Here is a 19034-nt window from a genome sequence, read left to right on the forward strand (position 1 = left end):
CAGCAGATTTTGATTTCGTTTACCCTTCCCCCACGTAACTCAGGGGAGAGTATCCTAGCCTGCAGAGCATCTTTTATTTAGTCTAAGCTAATCTTATAGTCCATTGGTTTAGAGGTAAACATGTGGTCCTGGAGACATGACCACATGGCCAAGGAGACATGAGACAGAATCTACTAAGGGGCGCCTGGGAAAGGTTTACTTGCTCCTAAACAGGAGACTTAGAAAAGCACAGATATTCTTTTGTGACAGTGTTGTGATGTCTAGGATGCTGCTGTCGTGATGCAATCATGAGAAAGATCAGTCTCAGAAGTGGTCCATGATGATTGCATTGAGACAATAAATTAATTAAAACTGGAGCCTCACTTCTTGACTTGTTAGTAGATAATATGTCACCTTGTTGTTTATATTTTCCCACTGAAGCCATATTAACTGACACACCACATGCACAGAGTTTGCTCATTTAATCTTCACAGTAATCGTATGAGCTAGGTACCATTATTAAGTCCATTGAACAGACAATGAAAATAAAACTGAAAGAATTAAAATAAGTTGCCCAAAGTCATACATACAGTTAGTGACTGGATACAGCTTTAGACTCTAAAACCTATACTCTTAATACACTATCCATTCAAGGCCATCTTCCTGTGGCTATGAGGGCTGAAAAGAAAATCCCAATAGATCTGAGGGTTCTGTTATCTGGCCACAAGCTTCTAAGGTATGCGTCAGTGGTGGTGGCAGCAGCAGTGCTGGCATTAGCCGAAGCAGCTTCTTCACCTCTGAATCATTGCTATGATTGTTTGACACTGAAATCAATAGTCCAGTGGCAGCCTCTAAACCGTATTCCTCCAGACTGTTCAAAAATTTAATTCCTTGTATTAAATCACTTCCTGCTTTAAGTACCCAAAATTATTACCATTTGCTGAACTGATAAATCCTGAAGTCAACAAATAAATAAATACATTTCAGCTTCACTGACTTGTATTCGTCTGAAGTCCCTAGAAAAATAGTTTTATAGCCCACATGTAATGCAGTTTTATCTTTAATAAGATGACTATCCTCAGATGACTTATTCATCTTCTTTCTCACATCAATACAAACTGTTTATTAAACTGCTATGAGGATGCCACTGATATACACTATAAAAGAGATTCTTTCTCCACTTTCCCTCATGACTGGGAACTTAAACTGCAGATCAGTGACTAACATCCTTCATGGAACATCTCACCCCTACTCTTCGGTGGTTTTTGGGGGCAAACTTTTACAAACGCATACTGCATTTTGCTGAGGTTTAGAGCTGTTCTATATTAAAATAAAAGAATTAAATGTTCTGAAAGGGGAAGCAACATTACATTTATCCTCTAGAACATTTACAAAATATGTATTTGTATAAGAAAGAGGTATTCTAACTTCGTGAAAGCGTAATACATCTCTAAATAACAAAGTATTATATCAGAAAGTGCAATTTTACATTAAAGAGCCTGGAACTTATCATCAAAAAGACCTGAGTTAAAATCACATAGAGCTTCTTGACAATGAGAATACACTTGGGTTTTCTCAATTTCAGTTGGTTCATGCTCAGAAACGTGATGTTTATAACTATCTCCAAAGTTTGTCGTAACATTTTAAAAGATATACCATGCATGACAGTGTCAGCTTTAGGAGTTGGTGTACAGCAAATACTAAACAAATGTTGAAATTTCTCTTATTTCTTAAATATACCATGGAAGAACTCTATTTTAACCAAAATAAATAAATAAATAAGTAAAAGCTTTAGAAATTCTACATTCTACTAACTTACAACATAAAATCACAGAAACAGTTCCTAAAGAATTAAGTCAAAACTGTTGTGCAGATCAGTGATAATTAGTCCTGAGACAAGTAGAAAGTAGTTACCCACCACTGAATTTCCCTTTGGAACTTTTTAACATTTTGATGACTCTAATTACCTCCCCCTCCCACTAATTACCTCTGCTCATCACCCTGCACTACAAAATATTTTAGGTATTCCAAGAAACAGAAGACTCGGGGTAGGTAAACCTCTCTAAATAGTAACAGTTTATAATCCTGCAGATTAAAATAAGAGCTAAGGAGGACCTTCAAGATGGCAGAGAAGTAAGACACGGAGATCACCTTCCTCCCCACAAATACATCAGAAATACATCTACATGTGGAACAACTCCTACAGAACACCTGATGAATGCTGGCAGAAGACCTCAGACCTCCCAAAAGGCAAGAAACTCCCCCATGTACCTGGGTAGGGCAAAAAAAAAAACAGAGACAAAAGAATAGGGACAGAACCTGCACCTCTGGGAGTGAGCTGTGAAGGAGGAAAAGCTTCCACACACTAGGAAGTCCCTTCACTGGCTGAGACAGGGTGTGGGTGGAGGGGAAGCTTCGGAGCCACGGAGGAGAGCACAGCCACAGGGGTGTGGAGGGCAAAGCAGAGAGATTCCCACACAGAGGACCGCCGCCAACCAGCACACACCAGCCTAAGATGCTTGTCTGCTCACCGCCGGGGCGGGTGGGGCCTGAGAGCTGAGGCTCAGGCTTTGGAGCTCAGATCCCAGAAAGAGGGCTGGGGTTGGCTGTGTGAACACAGCCTGAAAGGGGCTAGTGCGCCACAGATAGCCGGGAGTCCGGAAAAAGTCTAGAACTGCCTAAGAGGCAAGAGACCACTATTTCAGGGTGCATGAGGAGAGGGGATTCAGAGCACCACCTAAACAGCTCCGGAGACGGGCATGAGACGTTGCTATCAGCTTGGACCCTAGAGATGGGCATGGAACGCTAACACTGCTGCTGCAGCCACCAAGAAGCCTGTGTGCAAGCACAGGTCACTACACACAGCTCCCCTCCTGGGAGCCTGTACAGCCCGCCACTGCCAGGGTCCCGTGATCCAGGGACCTCTTCCCCAGGAGAACACACAGCGCGCCTCAGGCTGTTGCAATGTCACACTGGCCTCTGCCACCACAGCCTCGCCCCACATTCTGTAGCCCTCTCTCCTGAGTGAGCCTGAGTGAGCCAGAGCCCCCTAATCAGCCACTCCTTTAACCCCGTCCTGTCTGGGTGGAGACGTACACGCAGAGGCGGGGCCAATTCCAAAGCTGAACCCCAGGAGCTGTGCGAACAAAGAAGAGAAAGGGAAATCTTTCCCAGAAGCCTCAAGAGCAGTGGATTAAATCTCCACAATCAACTTGATGTACCTCCATCTGTGAAATACCTGAATAGACAACAAATCATCCCAAAACTGAGGCGGTAGACTTTGGAAGCAACTGTAGACTTGGGGTTTGCTGTATGCGACAGACTATTTTCTGATTTACATGCTTATCTTAGTTTAGTTTTTAGTGCTTCTTATCATTGGTGGATTTGTTCTCGATTTCACTGCTCTCTTCTTTTTTTGTTTTAAGTACTTCTTTTATTTTTTATTTTAATAATATGTTTTTTTATTTTAATAACTTTATTTTATTTTATTTTTCTTCATTTATATTTTTTCTCCCTTTTCTCCTGAGCTGTGTGGGTGACAGGCTCTTGGTGCTCCGCTTGGGTGTCAGGCCTGAGCCTCTGAGGTGGGAGAGATGAGTTCAGGACATTGGACCAACAGAGACCTCCTGGATCCTGTAATATCAATCTGGAGAGCTCTTCCAGAGGTCTCCGTCTCAATGCTAAGACCCAGCTCCACTCAACAACCAGCAAGCTACAGTGCTGGATACCCCATGCCACACAAGTACCAAGACAGGAACACAACCCTACCCATTAGCACAGAGGCTACCTAAAATCATACTAGGTTCATAGACACCCCAAAACACACCATTGGACATTGTCTTGCCCACCAGAAAAAGAGGATCCAGACTCATCCACGAGAAAGCAGCCACCAGGCCCCTCCACCAGGAAGCCTACACAACCCATGGAACCTACCTTACCCACTGGGGACAGACACCAAAAAAAACGGCAACTATGAACCTGCAGCCTGTGAAAGGGAGACCCCACACACTGTGAGTTGAGCAAAATGATAAGACAGAGAAATATAAAGCAGATGAAGAAGCAAGGTAAAAACCCACCAGACCAAACAAATGAAGAGGAAATAGGAAGTCTACGTGAAAAAGAATTCAGAATAATGATAGTAAAGATGATCCAAAATCTTAGAAGTAGAATAGAGAAAATACAAGAAACACTTAACAAGGACCTAGCAGAAATAAAGAGCAAATAGACAGTGATGAGCAACACAATAAATGAAATTAAAAATTCTCTAGAAGGAATCAGTAGCAGAATAACTGAGGCCGAAGAACAGAAAAGTGACCTAGAAGATAAAATGGTGGAAATAACCACCACAGAGCAGAATAAAGAAAAAACAATGAAAATAATTGAGGACAGTCTCAGAGACCTCTGGGAAAAACATTAAACGCATGAACGTTCGAATTATAGAGGTCCCAGAAGAAGAAGAGGAAAAAAAAGGGACTGAGAAAATATTTGAAGAGATTATACTTGAAAACTTCCCTAATATGGGAAAGGAAATAGTCAGTCAAGTCCAGGAACCGCAGAGAGTCCCATACAGGATAAATGCAATGAGAAACACGGCAAGACACATATTAATCAAACTATCAAAAATTAAATACAAAGAAAAAATACTGAAAGCGGTAACAGAAAAAAAACAAATAAATTACAAGGGAATCCCCATAAGGTTAACAGCTGATCTTTCAGCAGGGACTCTGCAAGCCAGAAGGGTGTGGCAGGACATATTTAAAGTGATGAAAGGGAAAAAATTACAACCAAGATTACTCTACCCAGAAAGGATCTCATTCAGATTCGACAGAGAAATTAAAACCTTTAAAGACAAGCAAAAGCTAAGAGAATTCAGCACCACCAAACGAGCTTTACAGCAAATGCTAAAGGAACTTCTCTAGGCAGGAAACGCAATAGAAGGAAGAGATCTACAATAACAAGCCCAAAACAACTAAGAAAATGGAAAGAGGAATATACATATCAATAACCATCTAAAATATAGATGGGTAAAATACTCCAACCAAAAGATATACACTGGCTGAATGGATACAAAAACAAGACCCTTATATATGCTGTCTACAACAGGCCCACTTCAGACCTAGGGACATGCACAGACTGAAGGTGAAGGGATGGTAAAAGATATTCCATGCAAATGGAAATCAAAACAAAGCTGGAGTAGCAATTCTCATATCAGACAAAATAGACTTTAAAATAAAGACTATCACAAGAGACAAAGAAGAACACTACATAATGATCAAGGGATCAATCCAAGAAGAAGATATAACAATTATAAATATTTATGCATCAAACATAGGAGCACCTCAATACATAAGGCAACTGCTCACAGCCATAAAAGGGGAAATCGACAGTAACACAATAATAGTAGGGGACTTTTAAACCCCTCTTTCACCAATGGACAGATCAACCAAAATGAAAATAAATAAGGAAACACAAGCTTTAAATGACACGTTAAACAAGACGGACTTAATTGATACTTATAGGACATTCTATCCAAAAACAACAGAATAAACTTTCCTCTCAAGTGCTCATGGAACATTCTCCAGGATAGATCATATCTTAGGTCACAAATCAAGCCTTTGTAAATTTAAGAAAACTGACATCTTATCAAGTATCTTTTCCAACCACAATGCTATGAGACTAGATATCAATTACAGGAAAAAAACTGTACCGACACAAGCCTCTTAGATAGCCTCATCCAACAGAGGGCAGACAGCAGAAGCAAGAAGAATTAAAATCCTGCAGCCTGTGGAACAAAAACCACATTCACAGAAAGAGAGACAAGATGAAAAGGCAGAAGGCTATGTACCAGATGAAGGAACAAGATAAAACCCCAGAAAAACAACTAAATGAAGTGGACATAGGCAACCTTCCAGAAAAAGAATTCAGAATAATGATACTGAACATGATCCAGGACCTCAGAAAAAAAATGGAGGCAAATATCAAGAAGATGCAAGAAATGTTTAACAAAGACCCAGAAGAATTAAAGAACAAACAGAGATGAACAATACAATAAATGAGATGAAAAACACACTAGAAAGAATCAATAACAGAAAAACGGAGGCAGAAGAACAGATAAGTGACCTGGCAGACAGAATGGTGGAATTCACTGCTATGGAACAGAGTAAAGAAAAAAGAATGAAAAGAAATGAAGACAGCCTAAGAGACCCCTGGGACAACATTAAACGCAACAAAATTTGCAACATAGGGGTCCCAGAAGAAGACAGAGAAAAAGGACCAGAGAAAATATTTGAAGAGATTGTAGTCGAAAACATCCCTAACGTGGGAAAGGAAATAGCCACCCAAGTCCAGGAAGCACAGAGTCTCATACAGGATAAACCCAAGGAGAAACACGTCAAGACACATAGTAACCAAATTGGCAAAAATTAAAAACAAAAACTATTGAAAGCAAAAGGGAAAAATGACAAATAACATACAAGGGAACTCCCATAAGGTTAACAGCTGATTTCTCATCAGCAGATACTCTACAAGCTGGAAGGGAGTGGCATAATATACTTAAAGTGATGAAAGGGAGAAACTACATCCAAGATTACTCTAACCAGCAAGGATCTCACTCAGATTCGATGAAGAAATCAAAACCTTTACAGACAAGCAAAAGCTAAGAGAATTCAGCACCACCAAAACCGCTCTACAACAAATGCTAAAGGAACTTCTCTAAGTGGCAAACACAACAGAAGAAAAGGACCTATAAAAACAAACCCAAAACAATTAAGTAAATGGTCATAGGAACATACATATCGATAATTACCTTAAATGTGAATGGATTAAATGCTCCAACCAAAAGACGCAGGCTTACTGAATGGATACAAAAACAGGACCCATATATATGTTGTCTACAACAAACCCACGTCAGATGTAGGGACACATACAGACTGAAAGTGAGGGGACAGAGAAAGATATTCCATGCAAATGGAAATCAAAAGAAAGCTGGAGGAGCAATATTCATATCAGATAAAAGACTTTAAAATAAAGAATGTTACAAGAGACAAGGAAGGACATGACATAATGATCAAGGGATCAATCCAAGAAGAAGATATAACAATTATAAATATATATGCACCCAACATAGGAGCACCTCAATACATAAGGCAACTGCTCACAGCTCTAAAAGAGGAAATCGACAGTAACACAGTAATAGTGGGAGACTTTAACACCTCACATACACCAATGGACAGATCATCCAAACAGAAAATTAATAAGGAAACAGAAGCTTTAAATGAGACAACAGACCAGATAGATTTAACTGATATTTATAGGACATTCCATCCAAAAACAGCAGATTACACTTTCTTCTCAAGTGTGCATGGAACATTCTGCAGGACAGATCACATATTGGTTCACAAATCAAGCCTCTGTAAATTTAAGAAAATGGAAATCATATCAAGCATCTTTTCTGACAACAACACTATGAGCCTAGAAATCAATTACAGGGAAAAAAAACATAACAAACACATGGAGGCTAAACAATACGTTACTGAATAACCAAGAGATCACTGAAGAAATAAAAAAATACCTGAGACAAATGACAATGAAAACACGATGATCCAAAACCTACGGGATTCAGCAAAAGCAGTTCTAAGAGGGAAGTTTATGGCATACAAGTCTACCTCAAGAAACAAGACAAATCTCAAATAAACAATCTAACCGTACACCTAAAGGAACTAGAGAAAGAAGAACAAACAAAACCCAAAGTTAGCAGAAGGAAAGATATCATAAGTATCAGATCAGAAATAAATGAAACAGAAACAAAGAAAACAATAGCAGAGATAATAAAACTAAATCCTGGTTCTTTGATAAGATAAACAAAATTGATAAACCATTAGCCAGACTCATCAAGAAAAAGAGGGAGAGGACTCAAATGAATAATATTAGAATTGAAAAAGGAGAAATTACAAAAAACGCCATAGAAATGCAAAGCATCCTAAGAGACTACTACAAGCAACTCTATGCCCCAAAAATGGACAACCTGGAAGAAATGGACAAATTCTTAGGAACGTATAACCTTCAAAGACTGAACCAGGAAGAAATAGAAAATATGAACACACCAATCACTTTCATTCAGTAATGAAGTTGAAACTATGATAAAAATCTTCCAACAAACAAAAGTCCAGGACCAGATGGATTCACAGGTGAATTCCATCAAACATTTAGAGAAGAGCTAACACACATCCTTCTCAAACTCTTCCAAAAAATTGCAGAGGAAGGAACACTCCCAAACTCATTCTATGAGGCCACCATCACCCTGATACCAAAACCAGACAAAGATACTACAAAAAAAGAAAATTACAGACCAATATCACTCATGAATATAGATGAAAAAAGACTCAACAAAATACCAGCAAACAGAATCCAACAACACATTAAAAGGATCCTATACCATGATCAACTGGGATTTATCCCGGGGATGCAAGGATCCGTCCATATACGCAAATCAATCAATGTGATACACCATATTAACAAATTGAAGCATAAAAACCATATGATCACCTCAATAGATGCAGAAAAAGCTTTTGACAAAATTCAAAACACATTTATGATAAAAACCCTCCAGAAAGTGGGCATAGAGGGAACCTACCTCAACATAATAAGGCCATATACGACAAACCCACAGCAAACATCATTCTCCATGGTGAAAAACTGAAAGCATTTTCTCTAAGATCAGGAATAAGACAAGGATATCTACCCTCACCACTATTATTCGACATAGTTTTGGAAGTCCTAGCCACAGCAATCAGAGAAGAAAAAGAAATAAAAGGAACACAAATTGGAAAAGAAGTAAAACTGTCACTGTTTGCAGATGACATGATACTATACATAGAGAATCCTAAAAATGCCACCAGAAAACTACTAGAGCTAATCAATGAATTTGGTCAAGTTGCAGGATACAAAATTAATGCACAGAAATCTCTTGCATTCCTATACACTAATGATGAAAAATCTGAAAGAGAAATTAAGGAAACACTCCCATTTACAACTGCAACAAAAATAATATAATACCTAGCAATAAACCTATCTAGGGAGACTAAAGACCTGTATGCAGAAAACTATAATACACTGATGAAAGAAATTAAAAATGATACCAACAGATGGAGAGATATACCATGTTTTTGGACTGAAACAATCAACATTGTGAAAATGACTATACTACCCAAAGCAATCTACAGATTCAATGCAATCCCTATAAAACTACCATTGACATTTTTCACAGAACTAGAACAAAAAATTTCACAATTTGTATGGAAACACAAAAGACCCCAAATAGCCAAAGCAATCTTGAGAAAGAAAAACGGAGCTGGAGGAATCAGGCTCTGGGACCTCAGACTATAGTTCAAAGCTATAGTAATCAGGACAGTATGGTACTGCCACAAAAACAGAAGTATAGGTCAATGGAACAGGATAGAAAACCCAGAGATAAATCAGCACATGTATGGTCATCTTATCTTTAATAAAGGAGGCAAGAACATACAATGGAGTAAAGACAGCCTCTTCAATAAGTGGTGCTGGGAAAATTGGACAGCTACATGTAAAAGGATCAAATTAGAACACTCCCTAACACCATACACAAAAATAAACTCAAAATGGATTAGAGACCTAAATGTAAGCCCAGACACTATAAAACTCTTAGAGGAAAACATAGGCAGAACACTCTATGACATAAATCACAGCAAAATCCTTTTTGACCCACCTCCTACAAAAATGGAAATAAAAAATAAATAAATAAATGGGACCTAATGAAACTTCAAAGCTTTTGCACAGCAAAGGAAACCATAAATGAGACCAAAAGACAACCCTCAGAATGGGAGAAAATATTTGCAAATGAAGCAACTGACAAAGGATTAACCTCCAAAATTTACAAGCAGCTCATGAAGCTCAATATCAAAAAAACAAACAACCCAATCCAAAAATGAGCAGAAGACCTAAATAGACATTTCTCCAAAGAAGATATACAGACTGCCAACAAGCACATGAAAGAATGCTCAACATCTTTAATCATTAGAGAAATGCAAATCAAAACTACAATGAGATATCATCTCACACCAGTCAGAATGGCCATCATCAAACAATCTACAAACGATAAATGCTGGAGAGGGTGTGGAAAAAAGGGAACCCTCTTGAACTGTTGGTGGGAATGTAAATTGACACAGCCACTATGGAGAATAGTATGCAAGTTTCTTCAAAAACTAAAAATAGAACTACCATACATCCCTGCAATCCCAATACCTGGCATACACCCTGAGAAAAACATAACTCAAAAAGAGTCATGTACCACAATGTTCACTGCAGCTCTATTTACAATAGCCAGGACGTGGAAGCAACCTAAGTGTCCATCGACAGATGAATGGATAAAGAAGATGTGGCATATATATACAATGGAATATTACTCAGCCATAGAAAGAAACCAAACTGGGTTATTTGTAGTGAGGTGGTTGGATCTAGAGTCTGTCACACAGAGTGAAGTAAGTCAGAAAGAGAAATACAAATACTGTACGTTAACACCTATATATGGAACCTAAAAAAAAAAAAAATGGTTCTGAAGAACCTAGGGGCAGGACAGGAATAGAGACGCAGATGCAGAGAATGGGCTTGAGGACATGGGGAGGGCGAAGGATAGCTGGGACAAAGTGAGAGAGTGTCATGGACATATATACACTACCAAATGTAAGGTAGATAGCTAGTGGGAAGGCACATAGCACGGGGAAATCAGTGTGGTGCTTTGTGTCCACCTAGAGGGGTGGGATAGGGAGGGTGGGAGGGAGATGCAAGAGGGAGGGGATATGGGGATTATGTATACATATAGCTGATTCACTTTGTTATACAGCAGCAACTAAGACAACAATGTAAAACAATTATACTCCAATAAAGATGTTAAATAAAATAAAGTAAAATAACAACTAAATAAAACACTAGAGAGGTATTTAAGAAACTCAATACATTATCTTTATACTGTTGGCACTAGTCTACTAAAACACTGCTTAAAAATTTTTATGGTTTATTTAGTATTTAGTGAAATCTGAAAACAGCAACTAATTAACCTACTGAAAATTAAAACCAATATAACAGAGGATTTATGATCAGTGTCTTACTATTCTGTAGATGAAACAGATTTGGGGGATTTTCATGTTGGTAATAAAGCATATTGTCCATCCATTGGGTATTTTTACATATTTATAAGGTTATTCAATAATAAAAGGAATGATTTATAGGTTACCAATAAAAAGCCACCATGAATGGTAGAAACAAAAATTCCTCTCTCTGTACAGGTCTCAGCTTAGGACCTATTCCTCTTTTTCTCCACCTCACTCCCTCCTATTGTCCTGATTCCTGGCTTATAGGATTTACAGTGGGAAGGAGGAAGAGTGAAAAAGTAGTCAGATGAGGTAACAAGTGAGAGCAATTGACAAGAATCAACCAAAGTACAAATTTATGCAGATATTTGACTTGGCAAATGGAAATTTTATGCTGATTTAAAAGATATTGTTTGGATTATTTCAAAATAGATCTTGAAAACAGACCTCAATTGGCTCCTCACCACCTTTTACTTGATTTTCAACCATTTCTCCATTCTCATAGCTGCTGCTCTTCTCAACCCATAACTCGGATTTTTCTACAGTTAGTCGAAGCTGGTCTAGGTCTGCCTTGATTTGCTTGTAGTTATCTACGTCCTGATTGGACACCAGTAACTGTACCTGGAAACAGAATTGCAATCCTTAGTTTACTTAACTTACTTATGGAATTTCCTTTATTCCTATTTCATTTATGTCAAAAATCCCAAGTCTTTTTAACATATTTGCCCCTCAGTTGAAGTTTAGTATTTCTAGAATATTTATGAATATTTTATATATATTTACATATATTTTACATATTTTAGATGTATATTGATCATGAGAATTCCCCTGAAAGTATCTGTGAACTCTACTCAATATATTGACATGTTATGAAGAATTACACATATAAAAAGTGAGCCCTAGCAAAGCTTTTTAAAGTGCTAAAGAGTAATTTAAAATGAGATACCCTAACTCTAATTTTACTGCTAAAGTTAATTTTTCTGAGACTCTCTCTATTTGGAAAGAGGTAGAAGCATAAAAACAAGTGGAAGAAAACAGTGGTACAGTCTAAACCTAAATTTATATGTATTGTGTGACACTTACAAATATATGAATAATTATCTGTATTTATATAATTACTCTTTTAATTATTTCATATTGTAACATACCCTTGTAAAACTTCCTAATGAAGATCAATGCTCTATTAAATAAATATTAGTGAAATACATGTAAGCCCTGAGATGTTTCTCATTAATGGTCTCAAGATTGATATCATTCAAAGACAACAAAGAAAAAGATTAGATCCATCACAATTCCTTTCTTTTGGATTTCTACAGTTTTTCAATCACGACATTTATTTCAGGGCATTACCCAAATTTATCAGTAAAATCTGGGGTCAAAATAACAGCACTGGCAACAAAATTCCTAATATGGTTTTATCTCCCAGTGCCCTCCTAAATTTTAGTGCCTGTCATTTACATTAAAGATATTAACTGAAAAATCACTTGTGGGGATCTCTTTCTAAAATAGATCAAGTCTTGGCCTAAGACAAGGCCATATCTATCTTTAAAAATAGAAAGTGTCCCCAGGAAAAGCTGCACAGTCTCATTAACTCTGCAACCATGAAGTCAGGTTGGATGTTATAAACAATATTCTCAGAGCCTCTGCTATGGAACTACTGAGGGCTACTGAATCTCACCTGTTTAAATGCCTGTAAAACTTCCGCTCTCTGGCTGAAGTGCTTGAACAGCAGCTGCAGGGCTCCTGATAGCAAAGGAGGGTAGTCATGCATGATCAGATGAATGAGGACCCGTAAAAATGTCCTGCCTCCTTCATCATCAAGTTGAACTGGATTTTTTTCCTTTCTATAAAACCAAAAATTATTCTAAAATAACTTATATTTACATAAAATTTAGTCAGAAGTGGTTAAAATTGTGTGTACATCCTCAGTTATCACCCACCCACCCCGCCAAAAAAAACTGGAAAGTATAAAGGAAGAAATTTTTACTCTTTTTTGGCCTCGGGTAACTAATGAGGAAACAAAACATAGAGAAAACTTGTGTTTGTCCATGTCAGTAGGGGTGACCTACATCCCAGTTTGTCCAAGACTGAGGGGGTTCCCAAGATAGGCGACTTTGAGTAATTGCACTGGGAAAGTAGCAGGCAAACCGGGATGATTTGGTCATCTAGGCAAAGACAAAAGATAGAATCTGAATCAATCCTGAAGCGTTTATTGAGAAGACATACTTGGCTGGATGGACATCAAGGACTGAACTTCCCCAGAGTCCAAAAACCTCTCCACGACAGGTGGTGAGGCACGGGGAAGGCAGTGCTCGTGCACACAGGCACACAGGCATCACCAGAGCAACTCTGCGAGTTTGGTGTGTCCGGACTCTGAGCAAGATTCCCCTGATAAAAAGTCCGTTTATTTTAAGATGAAAATCATACACTGGTTTATTCTCTCTTCTCGGGAATAATGAAATACTTGAATAGGAAAACACAGCAACAATAACAACAGCAAAAACTGGCAAAACAATATAAAAACAAACTTAAACCAAATGTTCACTAGAGATAAAAACCCTTTTGGGTTCCCCTGATTACTCATTCTTGTCTTTCTTTCTAACCAAAGAAAATGCAGTGCCTTAGTACAGAAATTTGTTTAGGTACTCATGGCAAATCTATGATAAAAATGAATGCCAGAAACTCAATAATTTGTAGCTCAGACATTTTACGGTTTTGACTTTTCTTTTTGACTATTACTTTCGTTTATGGGAAAAAAAGAAACAACCTAAAAACAGTGAGTAGCAGGGCACCTGACAGCAAAGGAGAGTAGTCATGTCAGAGATGTTTCATTTTCTTTAATCATGGATATTTCCAATTGGCAGAAAATAGCGTTATTTCTCACTTATAAAGTTAATGATAACGTTGAAAGAAGTTACTTTCTTGCCTACAATTTCTCAGATTTGGGGAAGCAACGTTTTGCAAGAGGCAGCAATATTCATACCAGGAAACTTAAAGGGCGCTCGTGTGCTGTCATTATTTGAGGAAAGAAAAGCAAAGAATTCAGGGGAAAGTTCACTACACTGAACTCATGTCTCCTGTCTTTTTTTTACCTGACCTAAAGAAAAGCTATGCTTTCTCTTCTACAGTAAAGTAGCAGCTTCATTTATGGCAGAAATTATGTTGGCAACGATAAAGGATCTAAAATTAAATAGATATAGTGAAGTGAACAATAAAGTGTCAATAAAATTCTAAGTAAAATCTTATTTACAAGAAAAAGACACATAAATGTTACTGTACCTTCCAGCAAACATAGTTTCTGCCTGAGCTGCAATTTCATCTATGTCAGGAACAACAGCTGCAAAGACAAATGGTAAAATCCATTCTTTATCATTTTATAATTAGGAGTCCCAATATTTATGATAATATTAGCTTACCTAAAAATGCTTTTGTCTTAATTTCCTTATGCCACCAAAAGTCAATTAACACTTTAAAAAGTCTCAATACAGTTCCCCTTATCGGTCAATATTTTAAATTGAAGTTTACATTTTAAAATATATATTGTTAGAGTCAAAGATACATTTAAAAGATCAGAAAGAACCATTTACAAACTTTCCACATCTATATAAGTATGTACGTGTGTGTGTATATATATATATATATATATATCAACTACACATACACCTATATACACACATTTAATTTAAATGGGTAATGACATGGAAGAATAATATTTTTTAAAGAATCACAGTATACCTATAAGGAACCTTGTTAATACATGGTACTTCCAAACATGATCTTTTAACCTAAGCTTACTTCTATAAATCCGTCCCTTCTTCTTCTGGGACAGGGTATTTGATTTTTTTTTTTTTTTAATGTGAACCAACCATGATTCTTCACTCATCCCCAACAATAACATTTTGAAAATAACTACGATAAGTACACAATTTATTTCTCACCTCCAAAAGTATGAAAAGAAAACAGAGCAAGACATAAAAAGGCAAAAAGAATTCTTCCCAGAATGCTTCCTCTAATGAATACAACCAATTGAAGAGATCAGGTAAATCAGAGAGAACTGGTTTTCTGGGGATGCCCCTAGACTTTCCCTCCCACACTTTTACTGACACTTAGAGCTCCTGTTTCCAGAAGTCTGGCTTCTGAAAGCCAATAATTCTTATGCTAGTGTCAATGCAACTGCCAGCAAGACTTTCTGGTTCTGCCCTAACATTCCTGGAAATAGCCCTTTGGAGTCCTACAATTCTGGGAAGCATAAAAAAACCAACACTGTTGCAAATGTTCCAGGGAGACTTCTAGCTCAGGACAGCTTAACCCCTTCCGTAGAGGCATGCTGCCTTTGGATGGTACCGATGAGTCGGACAGCAGGACATTTGGTTGAGCATCTACATTAACTACACACTTATAATCATTGACTCATTCCTATCAAATCGATTGATGCAGAAAAAAGAGGAGGCTTCCTGATGTTATCACAGTGGTTATGGTTAAAAGAAAGTATCATATCTGTGTACAAATCCTGCCCCAGCAAAAGAATTCTGTTAACTGGCTAATTCTTCAATACAACATACTTTCCAACTTGCCATGACTGGCCTGATCTATCCAGAAAAATGGTAATTTAATATACCTTAGGTTTCATAAGGTACTTTCCAGAGTCACAAAATTTTTACAATAAATTTTATGCTCTTATGTCATTATGCTCCCACACTCACAGATAGAGTGGCTTCATTCTTACACATTTTAAATGTGAAAAACTGAAATATACTACCAATTTACAACCATGCAAGGAAATAAAGAACGAACGCATGCATACACACACACAATAAAGCCAACACCCACATCCAGACCATTGTGGGGAATGCCATGTCTTTTTTCTTGAGCGGGGTGATTCCTACAAAATACCTTTCCTCCTGAGAGCAGCATTTCGCATTATTCTTTGATCCAAGTCAAAAAAAGAAAACCAAAAAACCTTGGATTTTCACCAAAAGAGCATAATGCGTAAAAGATTCAGACTCCGAAACTAAAAGCTGGTTCTTTGAGAAGATAAACAAAATTGATAAACCATTAGCCAGATTCATCAAGAAAAAAAGAGAGAAGTCTCAAATCAATAGAATTAGAAATGAAAAAGGAGATGTAACAACTGACACTGCAGAAATACAAAGGATCATGAGAGATTACTACAGGCAACTCTATGACAATAAAATGGACAACCCGGAAAAATGGACAAATTCTTAGAAAAGCACAACTTTCCAAGACTGAACCAGGAAGAAACAGAAAATATAAACAGACCAATCAAAAGCACTGAAATTGAGACTGTAATTAAAAATCTTCCAACAAACAAAAGCCCAGGACCAAATGGCTTCACAGGCGAATTCTATCAAACATTTAGAGAAGAGCTAACACCTATCCTTCTCAAACTCTTCCAAAATGTAGCAGAGCGAGGAACACTCCCTGACTCATTCTATGAGGCCACCATCATCCTGATACCAAAACCAGACAAAGCTATCACAAAGAAAGAAAACTACAGGCCAATATCACTGATGAACATAGATGCACAAATTCTCAACAAAATACTAGCAAACAGAATCCAGCAGCACATTAAAAGGATCATACACCATGATCAAGTGGGGTTTATCCCAGGGATGCAAGGATCCTTCAATATATGCAAATCAGTCAATGTGATAAACCATACTAACAAACTGAAGGAGAAAAAACATATGATCATCTCTATAGATGCAGAAAAAGCTTTTGACAAAATTCAGCACACATTTATGATAAAAACCCTCCAGAAAGTAGGCATAGCAGGAACTTACCTCAACAAAATAAAGGCCATATGTGACAAACCCACAGCCAACATCATTCTCAATGGTGAAAAACTGAAACCATTTCCACTAAGATCAGGAACAAGACACGGTTGCCCACTCTCACCATTCTTATTCAACATAGTTTTGGAAGTTTTAGCCACAGCAATCAGAGAAGAAAAAGATATAAAAGGAGTCCAAATCATAAAAGAAGAAGAAAAGCTGTCACTATTCACAGATGACATGATACTATACATAGAGAATCCTAAAGATGCTACCAGAAAACTACTAGAGTTAATCAAAGAATTTGGTAAAGTAGCAGGATACAAAATTAATGCACAGAAATCTCTGGCATTCCTATACACTAATGATGAAAAATCTGAAAGAGAAATTTAGGAAACGCTCGCATCTACCATTGCAACAAAAAGAATAAAATACCTAGGAAAAAATCTACCTAAGGAAACAAAAGACCTGTATGCAGAAAACTATAAGACACTGATGAAAGAAATTAAAGATGATACCAACAGATGGAAAGATATACCATGTTCTTGGATTGGAAGAATCAACATTGTGAAAATGACTATAGTACCCAAAGCAATCTACAGATTCAACGCAATCCCTATAAAACTACCACTGGCATTTTCACAGAACTAAACAAAAAATGTCACAATTAGTATGGAAACACAAAAGACTCCGAACAGCCGAAGCAATCTTGAGAAAGAGAAACGGAGCTGGAGGAATCAGACTCCCAGATTTCAGACTATACTACAAAGCTACAGTAATCAAGACAATATGGTACTGGCAAAAAAACAGAAATATAGATAAATGGAACAGGATAGAAAGCCCAGAAATAAACCCATGCACATATGGTCAGCTTATCTTTGATAAAGGAGGTAAGAATATACAATGGAGAAAAGACAGCCTCTTCAATAAGTGGTGCTGGGAAAACTGGACAGCTACATGTAAAAGAATGAAATTAGAACACTCCCTAACACCATACACAAAAATAAACTCAAAATGGATTAAAGACCTAAATGTAAGGCCAGACACTATAAAACACTTAGAGGAAAACATAGGCAGAACATTCTATGACATAAATCACAGCAAGATCCTTTTTGACCCACCTCCTAGAGAAATGGAAATAAAAACAAAAATAAACAAATGGGAACTAATGAAACTTAAAAGCTTTTGCACAGCAAAGGAAACCATAAATAAGATGAAAAGATAACACGCAGAATGGGAGAAAATATTTGCAAACGAAGCAACTGACAAAGGATTAATCTCTAAAATTTACAAGCACTCAGTATCAAAAAAACAAACAACCCAATCCAAAAATGGGCAGAAGACCTACATAGATATTTCTCCAAAGGAGATATACAGATGGCCAACAAACATGAAAGAATGCTCAGTGTCACTAATCATTAGAGAAATGCAAATCAAAACTACTGAGGTATCACCTCACACCAGTCAGAATGGCCATCATCAAAAAATCTACAAACAATAAATGCTGGAGAGGTTGTGGAAAAAAGGGAACCCCCTTGCACTGTTGGTGGGAATGTAAATTGATAAAGCCACTATGGAGAACAGTATGGAGGCTCCTTAAAAAACTAAAAATAGAACTACCATACGACCCTGCAATCCCACTACTGGGCATATACCCTGAGAAAACCATAATTCAAAAAGAGTCATGTACCACAGTGTTCATTGCAGCTCTATTTACAATAGCCAGGACATGGAAGCAGCCGTAGTGTCCATCGTCGGATGAATGGATAAAGAAGATGTGGCACATATATCCAATAGAATATTACTCAGTCATAAAAAGAAACGAAATTGAGTTATTTGTAGTGAGGTGGATGGACCTAGAGTCTGTCATACAGAGTGAAGTAAGTCAGAAAGAGAAAAACAAATACCGTATACTAACACATATATATGGAATCTAAAAAAAGACAAAAAAAAATGGTCATGAAGAATCTAGGTGTAGGACGGGAATAAAGACGCAGACCTACTAGAGAATGGACTTGAGGACCTGGGGAGCGGGATGGGGAAGTGAGAGAGTGGCATGGACATATATACACCACCAAATGTAAAATAGATAGCTAGTGGGAAGCAGCCGCATAGCACAGGGAGGTCAGCTCGGTGC

The 19034-nt window shown here is 37.5% G+C and overlaps 1 protein-coding gene across 3 annotated transcripts in view; it reads right to left on the minus strand.

Moving 5' to 3' along the window:
• The window catches only part of ITPR2 (inositol 1,4,5-trisphosphate receptor type 2), a 520017-nt gene that overhangs the window by 291794 nt on the left and 209189 nt on the right, over window positions 1-19034 (minus strand). For all 3 annotated transcript variants that reach the window (XR_003001564.1, XM_024733221.1, XM_024733219.1), the window contains exons 24-26: window positions 14382-14439; window positions 12781-12946; window positions 11550-11723 (exon numbers count right to left, since the gene is read on the minus strand). Coding sequence is in view for 2 of the 3 variants with exons in the window: in XM_024733221.1 (XP_024588989.1) it covers window positions 11550-11723; window positions 12781-12946; window positions 14382-14439 (398 nt within the window). In the remaining variant the exon portion in view is untranslated. The remainder of the gene's footprint in view (window positions 1-11549; window positions 11724-12780; window positions 12947-14381; window positions 14440-19034) is intronic.

This window comes from Neophocaena asiaeorientalis, unplaced genomic scaffold, assembly GCF_003031525.2.
Source record: "Neophocaena asiaeorientalis asiaeorientalis breed wild unplaced genomic scaffold, Neophocaena_asiaeorientalis_V1.1 scaffold150, whole genome shotgun sequence".
Lineage (NCBI taxonomy): Eukaryota > Metazoa > Chordata > Mammalia > Artiodactyla > Phocoenidae > Neophocaena > Neophocaena asiaeorientalis.